This window comes from Aptenodytes patagonicus, chromosome 3, assembly GCF_965638725.1.
Source record: "Aptenodytes patagonicus chromosome 3, bAptPat1.pri.cur, whole genome shotgun sequence".
Lineage (NCBI taxonomy): Eukaryota > Metazoa > Chordata > Aves > Sphenisciformes > Spheniscidae > Aptenodytes > Aptenodytes patagonicus.
This window is the reverse complement of record NC_134951.1, coordinates 51,928,946-51,943,434: the sequence shown is the minus strand read 5'-3', so window position 1 is coordinate 51,943,434 and position 14,489 is coordinate 51,928,946. Positions and strand designations below refer to the sequence as shown.

General features: G+C 43.1%; 1 protein-coding gene across 1 annotated transcript in view; it reads left to right on the top strand.

Annotated features, from left to right (window-relative positions):
- The first annotated feature begins 8,246 nt into the window (after positions 1–8,246).
- The window catches only part of PREP (prolyl endopeptidase), a 117,083-nt gene continuing 110,840 nt past the window's right edge, over positions 8,247–14,489 (top strand). Inside the window, exons 1-2 of the mRNA XM_076333319.1 lie at positions 8,247–8,447; positions 9,793–9,867. Coding sequence (XP_076189434.1) covers positions 8,403–8,447; positions 9,793–9,867 — 120 coding nt within the window. The 5' untranslated portion in view covers positions 8,247–8,402. The remainder of the gene's footprint in view (positions 8,448–9,792; positions 9,868–14,489) is intronic.

Genomic DNA, 14,489 nt, shown 5'->3' with positions numbered 1-14,489 from the left:
ATTATTGAAACAAGTTTTGGTAGGAAGGAATGAATAATAGTAAAAGATTTAATTAATGAATTCAGAGAGGGGTTATTTACAGCACTAACATCAACAACATAACATCTAACGTAATTAGGGATCAAAAAAAACCTACGACAACACTAACATCTGACATAATTAGAGATCAAAGAAAGTCTACCAGGCAAGCAAGACCCTTCTTGCAGAAGAAGATGTGGTCTCCCAGTCTTTAATTCTTGCTTTTCTCTCCTTTAAGTTTCTTTCCCAAGTACTTTTATTTCCTCTAGAATATTTAACCATGGATAATGAAATAATTTTTGTAAGGGATCAAATAACCTGCAGCAGTAGCCTGTTGTTTCTACAGAAGCTAGACGGCAGAAACGACTGCTGAATATTGACTTCATAATACTACTACATATGAGAGGAACGTGGCAAGGGGAAGCAGGACACGTCACTGTTATTTAGCACAAATGCCGATTTAAAATTTTTTCCCAAGATGCATAAAGGGTCCTTCTGACCCGGGTAATTTCAGCAGTGCTTTGGAATAGTAGGTCTATAAAGTTATAGGGCAGTGGCCTTGTTCTACCTTGGCCTTGTCCTGTGCCTTTTGATGACTCTCAGGCATGTGCATGGTTTAGAATAGGACTCCTGCCAGGAGGTAAAAATGAATTACATTAATTGGATTAAATGAATTAGAGGAAAGTTAGTGAGGATTTTTTTGTGGAATTTTCTTCCACCCAAATGTGTCATACTTATTTTTGCAATTTCTTTGACTTGCTCCATGTTTCCTGGCTGTGCTCAGAAACCTGTTCCAGTCAGTGAAAAGGATGCCTCCTCTGCCTAGACTGAAGGCAAAGGAAGAACATCTAATAAAACATTCAGAAGAGGAACTGATTGTCACAAAATTTGTCTCAATTTCTCCTTCCCCTCATTTTCTGTCAGAATTTGAAATCCTATGAATAGAAAAATTTTTAAAAAAAAAAGCTTGCAAAATGTCATCAAAATTTCCAGGTGAAGAAAAACATTAAACTTGTTCTAATATCTATTGGATCTTTGAATTTTCTGTTCCTTTGAAATTCTTGCATGCTCCTCCAGAAGGAAGTAACAAAATATAAAAGGCATTCATTTTCTGTAATATTGTTGTAACTTGAGAAACTCAAAATTCATCTCCAAAAGTGACTATTTACTCAGTAAACCATGTAGGGCTTCTGTACCAGCTCCATGCTCCCTTAGAATCTGTGTCTTTAAAAGTTTTGGTAGTAGGATTTAAAATCAGTTATTAAAAGCTTTTACTATCAACAAATCACATGCTGGAACAGGAGAATAACATGCCCTCGTTTTTCTCCAGCTTTCTGTGGGCTCCGAAGGGCTCTGCCCTCGGTCGCCTTCCCTCCTGCCCCAGGAGAGGGCACCTCCTCTCAGGGGAAACTCGTCTGTAAACACAAGCCCAACTGCTTGCGCTGATGACTCAAATCCACCCGTATGCTCCCTTCTGTCCAAGCCCAAAGCTCAGCCTGCTTCTCTCGGAATGTCTCGCCATCGGCTCAAGCTCAGTATGGCTCACCAGAGCTCTTAATCTGTCTTCTAAGCTCTCTTTACTGCTGCTTTTTCTAGTCACCGTGGCTAACATCACTGGCCCGTCTGCTGTCTGGGCCTTGAACTTGTCAGCACCTTCAGGCTGGGACTTTCTCCACCTCGGCTTCTTATATCAAGCCTCTGTGTAAATCCTGATACATAAAACTTCAAAGCTGTGACCTCATACTTCCATGCAGCTAAAATTACCAGTCCGGCTTTCATCCTTTCACCTTTCTGTTCCCACAAGATGCTTCTCCCCGGTTTTGATAGCGCGCGTTTCCCGCTCTTTCCTCTGTGCCCACAGCTGTAAGCGGGTTTCCTCTCTCCTTGCGCCTTCCCACCAGCTCCTCCGTCATCAAGCATAACATAATTTTCCTCCGTGCAGATTGCAGCCCTGCTGCCATCTCTGATAACCCACGGCACCAGCTGTCATCGCACATTCGTAAATCTTTCACACCAGTAATGTCCTCTTCCTACACTGCCCTTCCAGCCTGGGAGGAGCTCTCTGTAAAAATATACAGCACTCCGCCATTACGCACCTTCAAAATTTCCCCAGGAGCTTTCCTTTTTCCCACTGTCTGCAAAAAACAGGTTGCTGGCTCACTGCAAGTGTTATATACACAATGACCAGTAACGTCGTATTATTTTCCTCCACATCCCTGAATGTAGCTACCTGTCGTTTTGTGTTTTCTACTTTGATCGTAAACCTTAGATCGTAAATGCAGCATCTTTACCACTTGGGCATGTGTGGCATAGGGCACAGCGAAGCCCTGGTCCACAACTGAATTGCACAGACACTGCAGTACCAGAACTACAGACATTTCACATTCACCTACACAAATGTTGGGAATACGTTATTCAGTTACCGGACTAGGTTTAATTCATACTTATTTAGAGGAGAGGCTAAAGTTATCCCTGAATGTTAAAAAAAAAAAAATTGGATTCTTTACAAATATAATTATTTAGTGTCTACCAAAATTTAGTACCTCTCTTCAAAGGCACTTCTGGAATTGAATTTTTTTCTTTCTTCTTATTTTTGTCTCCATTGTGGAATTGTAGTGGCAATATTTTAAATGAGTTGTTATACAGGGTGGCTAGAGCACTACTGTGTGTGATAACCTAGCACATTGTCCAACGTAGTCTGCATTTCAGATGCGGTGATCACTGAATTGCATACATTTTTCTTTCTTTCTTTTTCCCATGTATCGAGAGGCTCTTCTCAAAGGCATGTGCAAGTCTTGCTTGGAATCACATTTCTGGTTCTCTGACTCTAAAGTTTATTTTTTCTTCAGGGATCTATAGTTTCTATAGTATTATAACCCAAACCAAATGTTTTCTGAGGCACAATAGAAAGCTCTATTTCTAAGCCATTTGAACACATGTATTCGAAATGTATTAAACATGGGTAGATGATGACTGCAGAAGAAGATATTTCTAGATGTGGAGTCTTTTAAAAGGAGCTAAAACTGTTTTCCTTTCCAAGAAAAATATATCCGTTTCCCTATGTTTAGTGTATTTCAAATTCTGTCAACAAGTCATAAGCTGTTAACAGGAAGCTGCCTTCTGTTTCGCTCGCTGCCAAGATTAGGGGTGACATTCCTACCCTCTTGAGATCAGTGACAAAACTTCCTTTGACTTCAATAGGGAGAAGATTTCATCCAAAGCAAGAAAATTATTATCCTTACATTTTCAGAACTGAAAAGAATATAAAGCCCCCTTCCAATTCATACTTATCTCCATTTTCAGATACTGCCATGTATACTGTCATCCTGTTCAATATAAAGGTTATCTTAGTTGGTTTTGATGCCTGAAGACAGGAATTAGCTTATAGAAGTATTTTTGCACCATACAACAACAAAAAAGAGTAGTTCAGAAAGACAAAAGCAAACACACAAAAATAAGCACTTCTCTTTCCATTTTATTAATATGGATTTGCTATCTTTCCACAGAAAAGAATTAATATCATTTCATTAGACAGAGAATGATGCTTATAGATAGTTCTTTTTGCAGAGTGATGTTTGGTGGGAGGAGATGAAGAAAGGTTGATTCAAAGATCAGTGAAATAGGTGGGGAAAAAGTAGATAGAAAAACTTCTACTGACTGTGTTGGGCTTTATGTCACACCCTTCTCCGCTGTTAAATACTGCGTAGCAAGGAAAGTTCAAACTGTTCTAATTTTTCTGCAAGAGCCTTCTTAACAATAACAGCAAAATACACAAGCCATGGAGTCTCAGCTGAATTGTATAAGTTTAGGATACATTTCCGGAAATGCTGAAGTAAGTATAACCTAGGTGTCAGGAATACATGGTGATCTGGTGTATAAGTAGGCAGTACCTAACCTTGCAAACACTGGAGCTCTCTCTGATAACTTATTAAAAGACCCAAACACACCAAATTCAGTGAAAGCTGAGTATTGACTATCTACCCAGGGACACAAGGGCCCAGATTTTCCTATGTGATCTCTGGTATTTGGCAAATCCTTCTTTTAATGGCCAATTGTTATCAGTTAAAAACTGAAGACTAAAAACAAAGCGTCAATTAAAAAAATTTGGTCATCAGCCTCTTCTAGGGTTAGAATTTTGTTCATTCTTCACTTCACAAAGAAGGTCACTGCAGAAGGAAAAGGTGAGCCTAAAACACCTTAACTTTCATCTATCTGAAAAAATTCCTTCAAAGAAAAGTTATTTTTAATTGGGTGTAGTTATACTATGATCTGTGTGTTGATACTCACACGTCAGTTTAGATATGTTTATCATACCATAATCATGGTTTAGATTGCCTACCTGATGAAATACTTTGAAATACTACTTTGTAATTGCTATTCCATACTAATTCCCCATGTGGACATCCCTACATTGCTTAATTGACTTCACAGCACCGGGAGTGTAAGCATACCAATGCACAACCCCAGGGCAAGCTAGAGTATGATTCTGCAGCATGCCACTGACTTCAATGCACCCATCCTGTCCCATGGTGCGCAGAGCAGTTTACCACAATGAAATATTGCTTTGCTTGATTGTACTTTCAAATATCAACCAGACCTACATCATGTCAAAGTTTCTGTAACTGAGATAATAAAACCATATTTTATGTTACATAAGCTACTTCATAATTCAGCTCAAAAAGCAAGCAACCCTTCAATTATCCATAAACAATACACAATTTTCATAATTAATATGTACAGTAGATGAACATAATTTAGGAATCAAAGATTCACTGAAAATCAACATGACTTAGGCTCTTGAGTCAGTGCTTCCAAAATAGCAATCCAGCAGAGCAGACACTTTCAGAGTCACATTCCTCTGAAACTCGAGTTATTTGTACACCTCAGCACATGCTCATGACAGTGAAAGACTGAGGTTCTGCTGACACCTGTTGATAAATGTCTGAACAGCAGAACCGGTGTCTTACAATTAGGTAAATGAAAAAAAAAAATACAACAAAACAGGAGCAAAGGTACTGACCTGCCTTCCTTCTATAGCAGAAAAGTTTCCAGTCATTGCTAAGTCATAGTGGTGGAGTGAGGTTGGGGAAAGGACGAAACCAAAATTTGCTGTTAGATTTTTTGTCAGATCTTCCCTGAGAAGGACGATGAGGTCACTTCCTACTGAGTCAATACACTACTTGCAATGAGTCATTGTGGAGATGCTGACTAAGCTGAAAGAGATTTGCTAATGACTGGATGATCAGCAGAAGTATAATTAATATCAGCAGAGACCAGTATGTGTTTTTCAAATGATCAGATACATGCTAACATGGGAGTGTGATGAGATGATAAAGGCTACTGAGAGATTTTCAAACTATTTTTTTTAAATACGGGAAAATAATTTTTTGCTTACTCAGCAGCTTAGCCTCAAAACTCAGCAAATATCATATCTGAACTCTGCTGGGGTTGGTTAGGCCCAAGAAAAGGGAAAATTTTAATAGCATTTTACTTGCTGCTACAACACTAAACAATTAAGATAGGCTGCAAATTTTCAGTTACCGTACAGTCCTAACACTAATCACTTTTAACTTTGTCTTAAGCAAACAAAGGGAGAAGATTGCTACACCTTTCATAGTAAGTATTTTGTTAACAGATGGAGCGCTGTACTCTTTTTCATTTGTACAGGGGGTGCATGGTCCCTGGTAAGAAAAACATGTTTCGGGCAGCATTTTCGACACTATGTAACCTGTATTAACTGCTTTTCTGATAAGAAAAGTTCAGACAGTGTAGATGTGCTGCTTTTGCTGTTGTTCACATGTGATCCTTCCCCCCCCAAAGAAACAAAGGAGAAATTTACAGTAAAGAGAAAATTCACTTTCTGTCCCTGGTGCTCACCTTTGAAAGAAAATTGCTGCTTGTAAAATACAGGCCGAAAGATCTTATCTTGGACAACCATGTACTTGGGTTTCTTTGTATATTCCCGCCTTCTCTGTATCCAGGATGAATTGGAAGGTATTGTAATGGATAATTACTGTGATTACTGGATGCTTGCCAGCCCATTCAGGAATTACAGTGCCCTGGATTGAAAGGGTTGCTGAAGCCTGAAAAATCCGGGCGGCCGCTGTGTGCCAGCTGCACAGCGGCGTGCAGCCAGGCTGCCCTCTCCCGGCAGAGCAGCCCTCTTCGTCTGCGTAAAGCACAGCTGCCCAAAACCTCCAGTACACCCCGGCTTGGCCGCCTTTGGAGCGTAAACCTGATCTGCGGAGGCGCTGTGGCAATGCCCAGGGTATTTGGATGGACGGCTGCTCAGTCAGAGCTACATGCAAGTCTGACCGAGCTGCTAAACGTCCAGAAATTCTGGCCAAATGCAAAATACGCTCATCCCAGACAACATCTTCAGGCTGAAAAAGACAATGTTTTCTTCAGACAAACTGCGGCTTTGAATCAGATGCGAGGCCTTTGCTGTGTATGAAGTGAATTCGCAGACTGCTCAAAACTCTCAGATATACTGTGCACATACGGCATGTCTGCGTAGCTCACAGCCAAGCCGAATGCTTTACAAAAGTATCGAGCTAATAATTCTTCGTATGATACCAGTTCATATACACATGCACCTCTGTCCGGGAAGCTCTAGACAGAAACGTGGCAGCCTTTGCCTGCCAGTATTTACCTAAGCAAGTTGCTCAGACAGTTAGCAAGCTTTTATCAGCCTTGGGCATGTCAAGGTGTTGCCATTAGCCACCTTGCTGGTTGCATGTTCCCGAGTGCTGTAATAAAAGGTGTAGTCGGCAGCTGTGCTCCAGCCTTGCAAAGGGAGATTAATAGAGAAACAAGGTAAGAAGGAAAAATGACCAAAAGAGAAGGGACGAGAGACGAGAAGCCACGTAGGCGTTGTTTAGGATGTAAATGAAGCTGATTAAAGCAGTTATGTCACTTAGTTACAGTGATCATTATGGGGTTGGCTTATTTCCTCATACGCACACAACCCTCAACCTCCTAACCATCCACAGGATGCCCAATTAGAGATGGTAACTCTTTTCATTAAGAGTAAGCAATCAAGGCACATTTCTGAGCTGGTAACTATAAACGTTTGATGCCATTTCTGAAATGTTTTAGGTCATTGTCATTCCAGGCGGTTACTTTATTCGCAACCGTGAACACTCTTCGGGCTGATCAAACCTTTAAACACCACTACGTGCAAGCCTCCTTGTCTGCCGCTGGTGCCACGCACCACACGTACACACAATTTTACCCCGGATAAGCTGCGGTGAAGTCCTCCCCAGGCTGACAGGATGGCTGCTGGATACCAGGAGGGCTGCTGGTAACTCTGAAACAAGAACTGTTTGGAAGAAAAGCAGTTCGGCCATGCTGCTAGCCAAAGGACAACCCGTCCCTTGCAGGTTTCCAGTATTTTTGTGACACGAGGGTCCACTGGGCCTGGAAGGAAAAATGTTTGCAAGTTTTCTGGCCCAGGAAACCCTATTGTAAAATAAACGCCTGGCTGATGAGCCCCGAGGTCACCCACCCGAAACACCTTTAGCGGGTGCACATTCATCCAGACCAGCCGCGCAGGCCAGAGCCTGTGCTGACGTGGGACCGGAGCCCCCGACACCAGGGGTGAGCAGGACAAGCGCCAGCCAGCCGGGCTGGTGTGCTGGAGCAGCCGTCCTCAGCGGGACTCGGTGGCCAACTCGGCCTTCGCTTTTAGGGTGAAGGAGAGTCTCCGGCAGCTTGCGGAGAAGCGTGTTTGATGGAAACGCACTGAAGGTTTGGGTGGGCCCGGCCTCGAGCTGCCCCGAGCCCCCACCCACGCAACAGCCGCTGTTTTCCAGGCAGCACAGAGGGGACCCCTCCGGGTGGGCCTGCGCCTCTCCCCGCACCCTGTGTCAAGGTGGGGGAGCCGAGAGGAAAAAAAAAAACCGCAATCAAAACCCACTAATTATGGCTTTTTTTTTTACAGCGTTTACTACAAGGAAGATGAAACCCGTTGGCCGGGTGGTGAGTGGGAAACAACTCCGCCGCCGGAGCAGGGTGCGCCAGGAGCGGCGAGCAGAGCGCAAGGGCGGCACCGATGTCCACCCTCACCCGCCCCGGCCCGCCGCCGCCTGCGCGGCTCTCCGCGGCCAGCCGGTGCCTGTGCGGCGGCTCCCTGCAGGGGGCGCTGTGCGACTCAGCCCGCCGGCGGCGGGGCCCTCTCTTGGCTGGGGCGGGCGGCGGCTCGTCGGCAGGGGGCGGGTTGTATGGCGGCGCCGTTCCGCCTGGGCCGCGCTGCACGCCTGCTGCCGGCTGCCGCCGCCGCTACGGCCCGAGTCCTAGTCCCGCGGCCGCCTCCGCGCCTCGTTTCGTACTCCTCCTCTTCCTTTTCTTCTGTTTCTTCACGCCTCTCTCCGCCGCCGCCCGCTATGCAGGCCTTCCAGTACCCCGAGGTGTACCGCGACGAGACCGCCGTGAGTACGGCCCTCGCCGGGGCAGCCCGCCGGCGCGTGGTGGCCGCCGGGCCCGGCCGCGGGGGCAGCCGGTCTCACCAGCCCCCTCGGTGCTGCGGGGGCCGCGGGCCGCCTCGAGGGGGGTTAGCGGCTTCTCGGCTTTCAGGGCTTTGTTCGGCTTCGGCCGGTAAAAGTCCAGCGTGCTCCGTTTAAAGGGTCTCGGGTTTTAGCGTCCGTGGGCCGTGGCGGCTGCTGGGGTCTTGTTAAAATTAGGATTTGTGGCCGTTGTGCCGCTGCCTGCGGGCACGTCCCGCGTGTGCGGGGCCAACGCCGGCGCCCGGGGCGGGCTGCTGCCCGGCTGAGCCGGGGGGTGGCCGGGGGGTGGCCGCTCTCACGGCCGTGCCGAGGGGGGAGTGCAAATCCCGGAGCTTCTAGTACCGCTGCGTGTTTCTGGGGAATCCAGGCCTCCACCTGGGCTGGAGCAGCATGCAGAGGAACAAGTAGTCTATTTTTATGTGATGGCACATCTGCCAGATAATCTGTCTCCTTGTGTTCCAACCGTAACTTGATACGCAAGGATTGCTGTGTAAGTTTGGCTAAAATGGGTTCAGTTTTCTTCTCCTTCTGCAAAGGACTGTGCTTTAGGCGCCAGCCCAGGAATTACTTACAAAACTAACGTTGCTTTTAAACCAAAATGTTTGCCGACATGAGCCAACACTGGAAAAACTTAAGTATTTGCTTTCATAGTTGAATGAAAGGCTGAAATATGCAAATCCTAACCGCAGGTATCTAGTCTTATTTTGTATACTGGAGGAAGAAAGCAAATAAATTCAACCACGTGGGTTAGTCTTTTGTGTTGGGTGGGTTTTTTTTTATTTATGTATGTACTTTACTCACATGTTTGTGAGCAGGAATAGTAGGGAGGGCTAAACCAGAGGCAGTTGTGTAACCAGAACTATACTTTAGGTGCATCCAGTAATCAGGTTTTGTGATTTGACACGAACACCTGGATTTGGAGGAGGTTTGGGGTTGTTTGTTTTTTGGGGGGGTTTGTGTGGGTTTTTTTGGTCTTTTTCTAATTACTAATCTATCTTGTGGAAGGAATTTATGTTCGTGTTCTGCATTTCTCTGGTGCTCTGTGTTTTTTCCGAGGACAACTCTGCTGCCTTGGTGCCATCACCAAAGAATGGTAATATTAGCAATTCACCTTGGAGCAAGGTCTTGCTTTTCTCTTCCTTTGCTTCTTAGAACTGTATGCTTTTGTGAAATTCCAAATACCCTTCATCTTGATGACTATCATTCCTTAATGAATAGAGTTTGCTTGTGTGCATGTCTTTTTTTAAAGTACTGTCTTTTATAACTTCAGGTGTTGGATTACCATGGGTGTAAAATAAGCGACCCATACTGCTGGCTTGAAGATCCTGATAGCGAACAGACGAAGGTAACCTTTCTTTGTACGGGAATGGCTGTTTTGACATGGTTCTCTTTTATAGACTAGATGCATGGGTACGCTGTTTTTGAAGGACTTGCCAATACTTTTTGAAAACTTACATAGTGAATGTACGTGTAGTTCATGTGATACCTTATGGCGCTGACAGCAATGCCATTATTTTGTACCTTTGTGTTAATGGGGTGAAGACTGGAATACTTGGTATAACGTAGATCACAGAATTTGGAAAACTAAGGCCCTGTTTATCTTGCACCCATTTTTCTTAGACAGTTCAAGTGCTCAAGGTGGTGTTGTCACACTGAAGCAAAACACTCTGATTTTAGAGCGCTTTATCCACTGTCCTCAGTACATCTAAAATTGCTATAATAAAGTAGTTAAGAAAAGGTAGAAAGAAAACTCCTTTGGCTTGCTTTCTTTGTACAGTGATAAAGTGTGTGAATACTGGGGGGGGTTTTGACCCGTTTTTAAAAAAAAAAAACCACAAAATGTTTTCCTCCTGAAGTTAGGCTTTGTTAGTGGCTTTTATTACAGATTGCGGATGTTGCAGTGTTTTCAGTTTGCAGTCTGGTACAGCTGGACTGTGCTGCTGGAACTGGTCTTTCGCTGAGAAAGAATCTTGAAAAATAATAAAGTATGACTGTGAGCCAGTTCCTCTGATATTCATGGCATAGCGAGTTGCAGGGGTGATGGCCAGAAAGTGGTAGGTGGCAATGTGGAGGGGGTTTCCTCTGTAATGGCTAATAACTTTGTGATAACTGTAGTTCCAGATCTAAAACACTGGCGTCTATCTAGTATGCATGATTGTATCAGAAAGATGATGGAGGGCAGGATCTCCATTTAAAAATATCCTGCAGAGTGGCTTTCCATTAGTGAGATTCCTTCTAGGTTCTCTCATGTATGTGCTTGCATAATACATCTTGATGAATTATCATGAGGAGGATGGTCAAATAGAACTTCTTGTAACTGTCAAGAGCAAGATAAAATGTGTACAGTTAGGATCCCATTCCCTGCTTACAGATCTATCGGCATATATAAAGACTCATGTGGATTAAAAAGGTTCATTTGGGATCAGGTTTTAGTGAAAAACTCTGCCATGGACATTAACATTGAAAATTAGATGTTTAGTAAGTTGGGAGTATTTTGATTTTTTGATTCTGGTATCCTTAAGAAATGGTACACATAGGATAGTTTTGTGCCAAATTCAGAGGGATATATCTGTGGGGAGGAATGATGATGTCTTTCTTTTATAGAGGCCTGACAGATACCCACTGAAGTGGTTTTCGGGATCCTATGGAAGAGTTGGGATTGAGAAAATGCCAAGACCTGACTTTTTGCGTCCCTGTGTTCAGTACTCTCGCCACATACTGTGAACAGGTTGTGTGAGAACACTTGGAGGAGGGTGAATCTCATTCTCCAGAAGTTGTAGTTTATAGAGGAGGCAAAATAAGGAGTGGGGGATTATAACATCCTCATAAAAGTGCAGCAGCCCAGACACAAAGATGTCACATTGGTGGAATGAAAATATTGTTAAATCTTACTTGCCTGCACTCTAAAAACCACACGCCTTGGCAGAATTTTGCAGTAGTAGTAGTACGATGCAAAGAGTGGAGAGTTCCTTTGTGTATAAGTATGTGAGTATGTCATCTTTTTCTGAAGTTCCAGGAGTTACTGAACAAAGGGAATTAAAGTATTTTGCTGTTCTACCTCTTTCACAGAAGAGGTCAGAAAAAAATAATCTTGAAGTGCTAAACTCCTTTAATCTGCTTCATCACTCACTTCTTTGTGCCCTGCAGCAGAGGTTGCTGACGGCCACTCTTTCTTGCTAGCTTTTCTTAATAGTTTTATCTCCAAGTTCTTGAGATAGTTTGCAGGACTTCTGCAGAATAGCCATTCTGCACCTGCCAGATCAGAGAATAACCAGACACTGGTATAGAGGCAATTGAATGACTGTGCAGGCTTCAGAGAGAATTTGGAGTGTGCTTTGTAGACTTTTCAAGCCTTCAAGTCACTGACCTTGGGACCTGTGTCCTTCCCATTCTTCCTCCAAGTCGCTCGCTCTCTTTATGCACTCCTTAATATCCCAAACCTCCAATTGTTTTGGGGAAAAGTAAAAATATCCTGTGTACACCTCCAACAACAGGCTACCTTTAATTTTCTACATATTAAGTACAGAACTAGAAGAAGAATTCCTTGGGCACCCATGCTCATCTGTAGTGAAAGAGCCCCTATTTCGTTCCTGTGTACAACATGCTTGCTTGATTTGAGTATGTGTAACAGTGAAAATTCTGGTTGAATTTTCAACCAGAACGAAGACTGAACATCATTCATTTATTAAGTTAGGAATCTTTTCTTACATGCAAACAGTCAAAATTATTTGGTGTGTGCTGTCAAATAGATACACAAATATGTTGGAACTCTACTTTTCTAGACTTAGCAGAAATAGTCATGTCAAGCATTGGTGTGGTCATAGAAAATAAATGGGTAGGCCTCACATTGTTTCTGTGTTGATGTGATTCAGTGAAACATGAAGTTTACTATTTCTTGAGGCATGGAGAAAGAAGCACAGGCAAGTGAGATTAGTTTTAACTCCGGAATTTTCATGGTAGTTTCACCTGATGTCCACTGTAGGGTTAACAGGACTGGGACTGAAAGAAATTATCCACAACAGCTATGAGTATAAAGAATCATACTAATTTTTCCTGTGGCTAGTCCAAATGATCTTGTGGGCTCTGCTAGTTAGCAGCTTACAAACAAGTGAACATGAAGGGTGCAATTTTTTTTTTTTTGTAATTGGTTTAATCAGGTATTTTTGCAGTGAGAGTAGAGTGTAGATGGTGTACTGTACCTGATCCACTGTAGTTTGCAGTTTTCCATTAAGTCAGGTGGTTCTGTGGTTTCTCTCTGCCCTCCATCCTCCTCCTTGTGCTGACCTGAATGTTTCTGTCCCTCCCTTGCATGGGTATAGCCGTCACAAGGTGATGTTCTGGAGGGGAAGCCTTCGGTGGATTAGTTTTCTGTTGGCACACATGCTTAATCTAGGTCACCCCAAGACCACATGATAGTTGGATCTAAGATGGTTCAAGAATGGGATCTTTTCTTTTCTAGCAGCCCACAGCCTACTTTTAATTAGGTGAAAGGCAAATAGGTTTAGAAACTTTTCAGCCAGGTCGCCAAGATGATCTTATTCCGTATGCAGTGTATATATCTGCTATAAAAAGGAGGTTATTGAAATTTGCAGGTGGCTAAGCAGGACTGTTTCCTGTCAGACGTGCAGTCTTAGAGCTGATTAAGCCAATCATCAAGCCACATCCTCAATCTCTTGTGGAAAAGCTGTTGTTCAACAAGTATGTGCTTCCATGTTCATGATCTATGTGCTTTACTGTATCACTTTTTCCCTGCGCGTGCTTGGCTGGAGTAGTCATGCGCAGCTATAAGCAAACAAAACTCCCTTCTCCACATATATAAATAAAAAGTGAGCCCCTGGTCAGATGGAGAAGTTCCTACCTCATTTTAGAGAGAGGAGGTGCGGAAGCTGGGTTCATGCTCTGCTACTGTTCAGCCATTGACCTTTAAGACAGACTGAGGAAGCATCCCTGGCATAGTTGAAATGTTATGCTATGCTGGTAAAACGCTTCTGGTGATGACATAGGCCACAACTCCAAAACCATGCTTCTACTGTCATCTTGGGTTTGGCTTGGTTGGACTTCTCAACTTCATGGTTTGTTTTTGTGCTTTGTGGGAAATAAGCTCTTTTTCAGACTCCAGCAAAGTCTTTTGCTACTGTAAGAATGTCAGTAATATACAGTATCTTAACTCATTGACAGTCTAGGCAGTAATGTGTAGCTTGTTTCAGACATGAGGGATGGACAAGGGATGAAAGAGGTCACGTAGCATACACAGTTGAGTTGTGGTATTATGAACAGGTGTATGTTTGGATTAAGAATAGAATTGAAACTCTCAAAACTACAGTTAAATGTATTTGTAGTTCTAATTGACCAGTGTTTCATTCACATGTTTTGATAAATTTCCAATTGCACTTTGAATTTTTCTTTGCTAAATACTAAAGTAAACACTAAGAGGCAAGTCACCAGAAATCTGCTTAGTTTTGTTTAAATACTTAAAAAAGGTATGTGCCCTCTTGTAGGAGTTGCACTGAACTATGTTTTACTGAGAAGATATATATAAAGATTTTGGGGGTAACTATTAAACAAACTGTAAATACTTTACAGATTGATAACAAAGACTGGTAATGTTAAAACAATTTCTATCCTAAGACTTCTTGGAAAGCATACTGTGAGTGGAAGTCATTATTTTGTCGAGAGAATAGCTTAGTGCCATGTAGAAAGCTGATAGGTTGTAACAAAACATGGTTAAAAAAATTTGTGGCATGTGTTTTTTAGATGAAATTTAGTTACACTTTCTAAAAAAATAACAGCTGGCCTGCTCAAGTAATGGCCAAACACTTCAGCCTCAAGTAGAACATCTCTATTCTTAGTACAACACTTCAGAAATTCTTTTGCTTTTCAAATTACCTTATTTTCTGAGACACCCATAAGCATATGCCTTACTTGGACCCTTATTCTGTCCTTTCTTCTGCTGCCAAATTCTGTCCT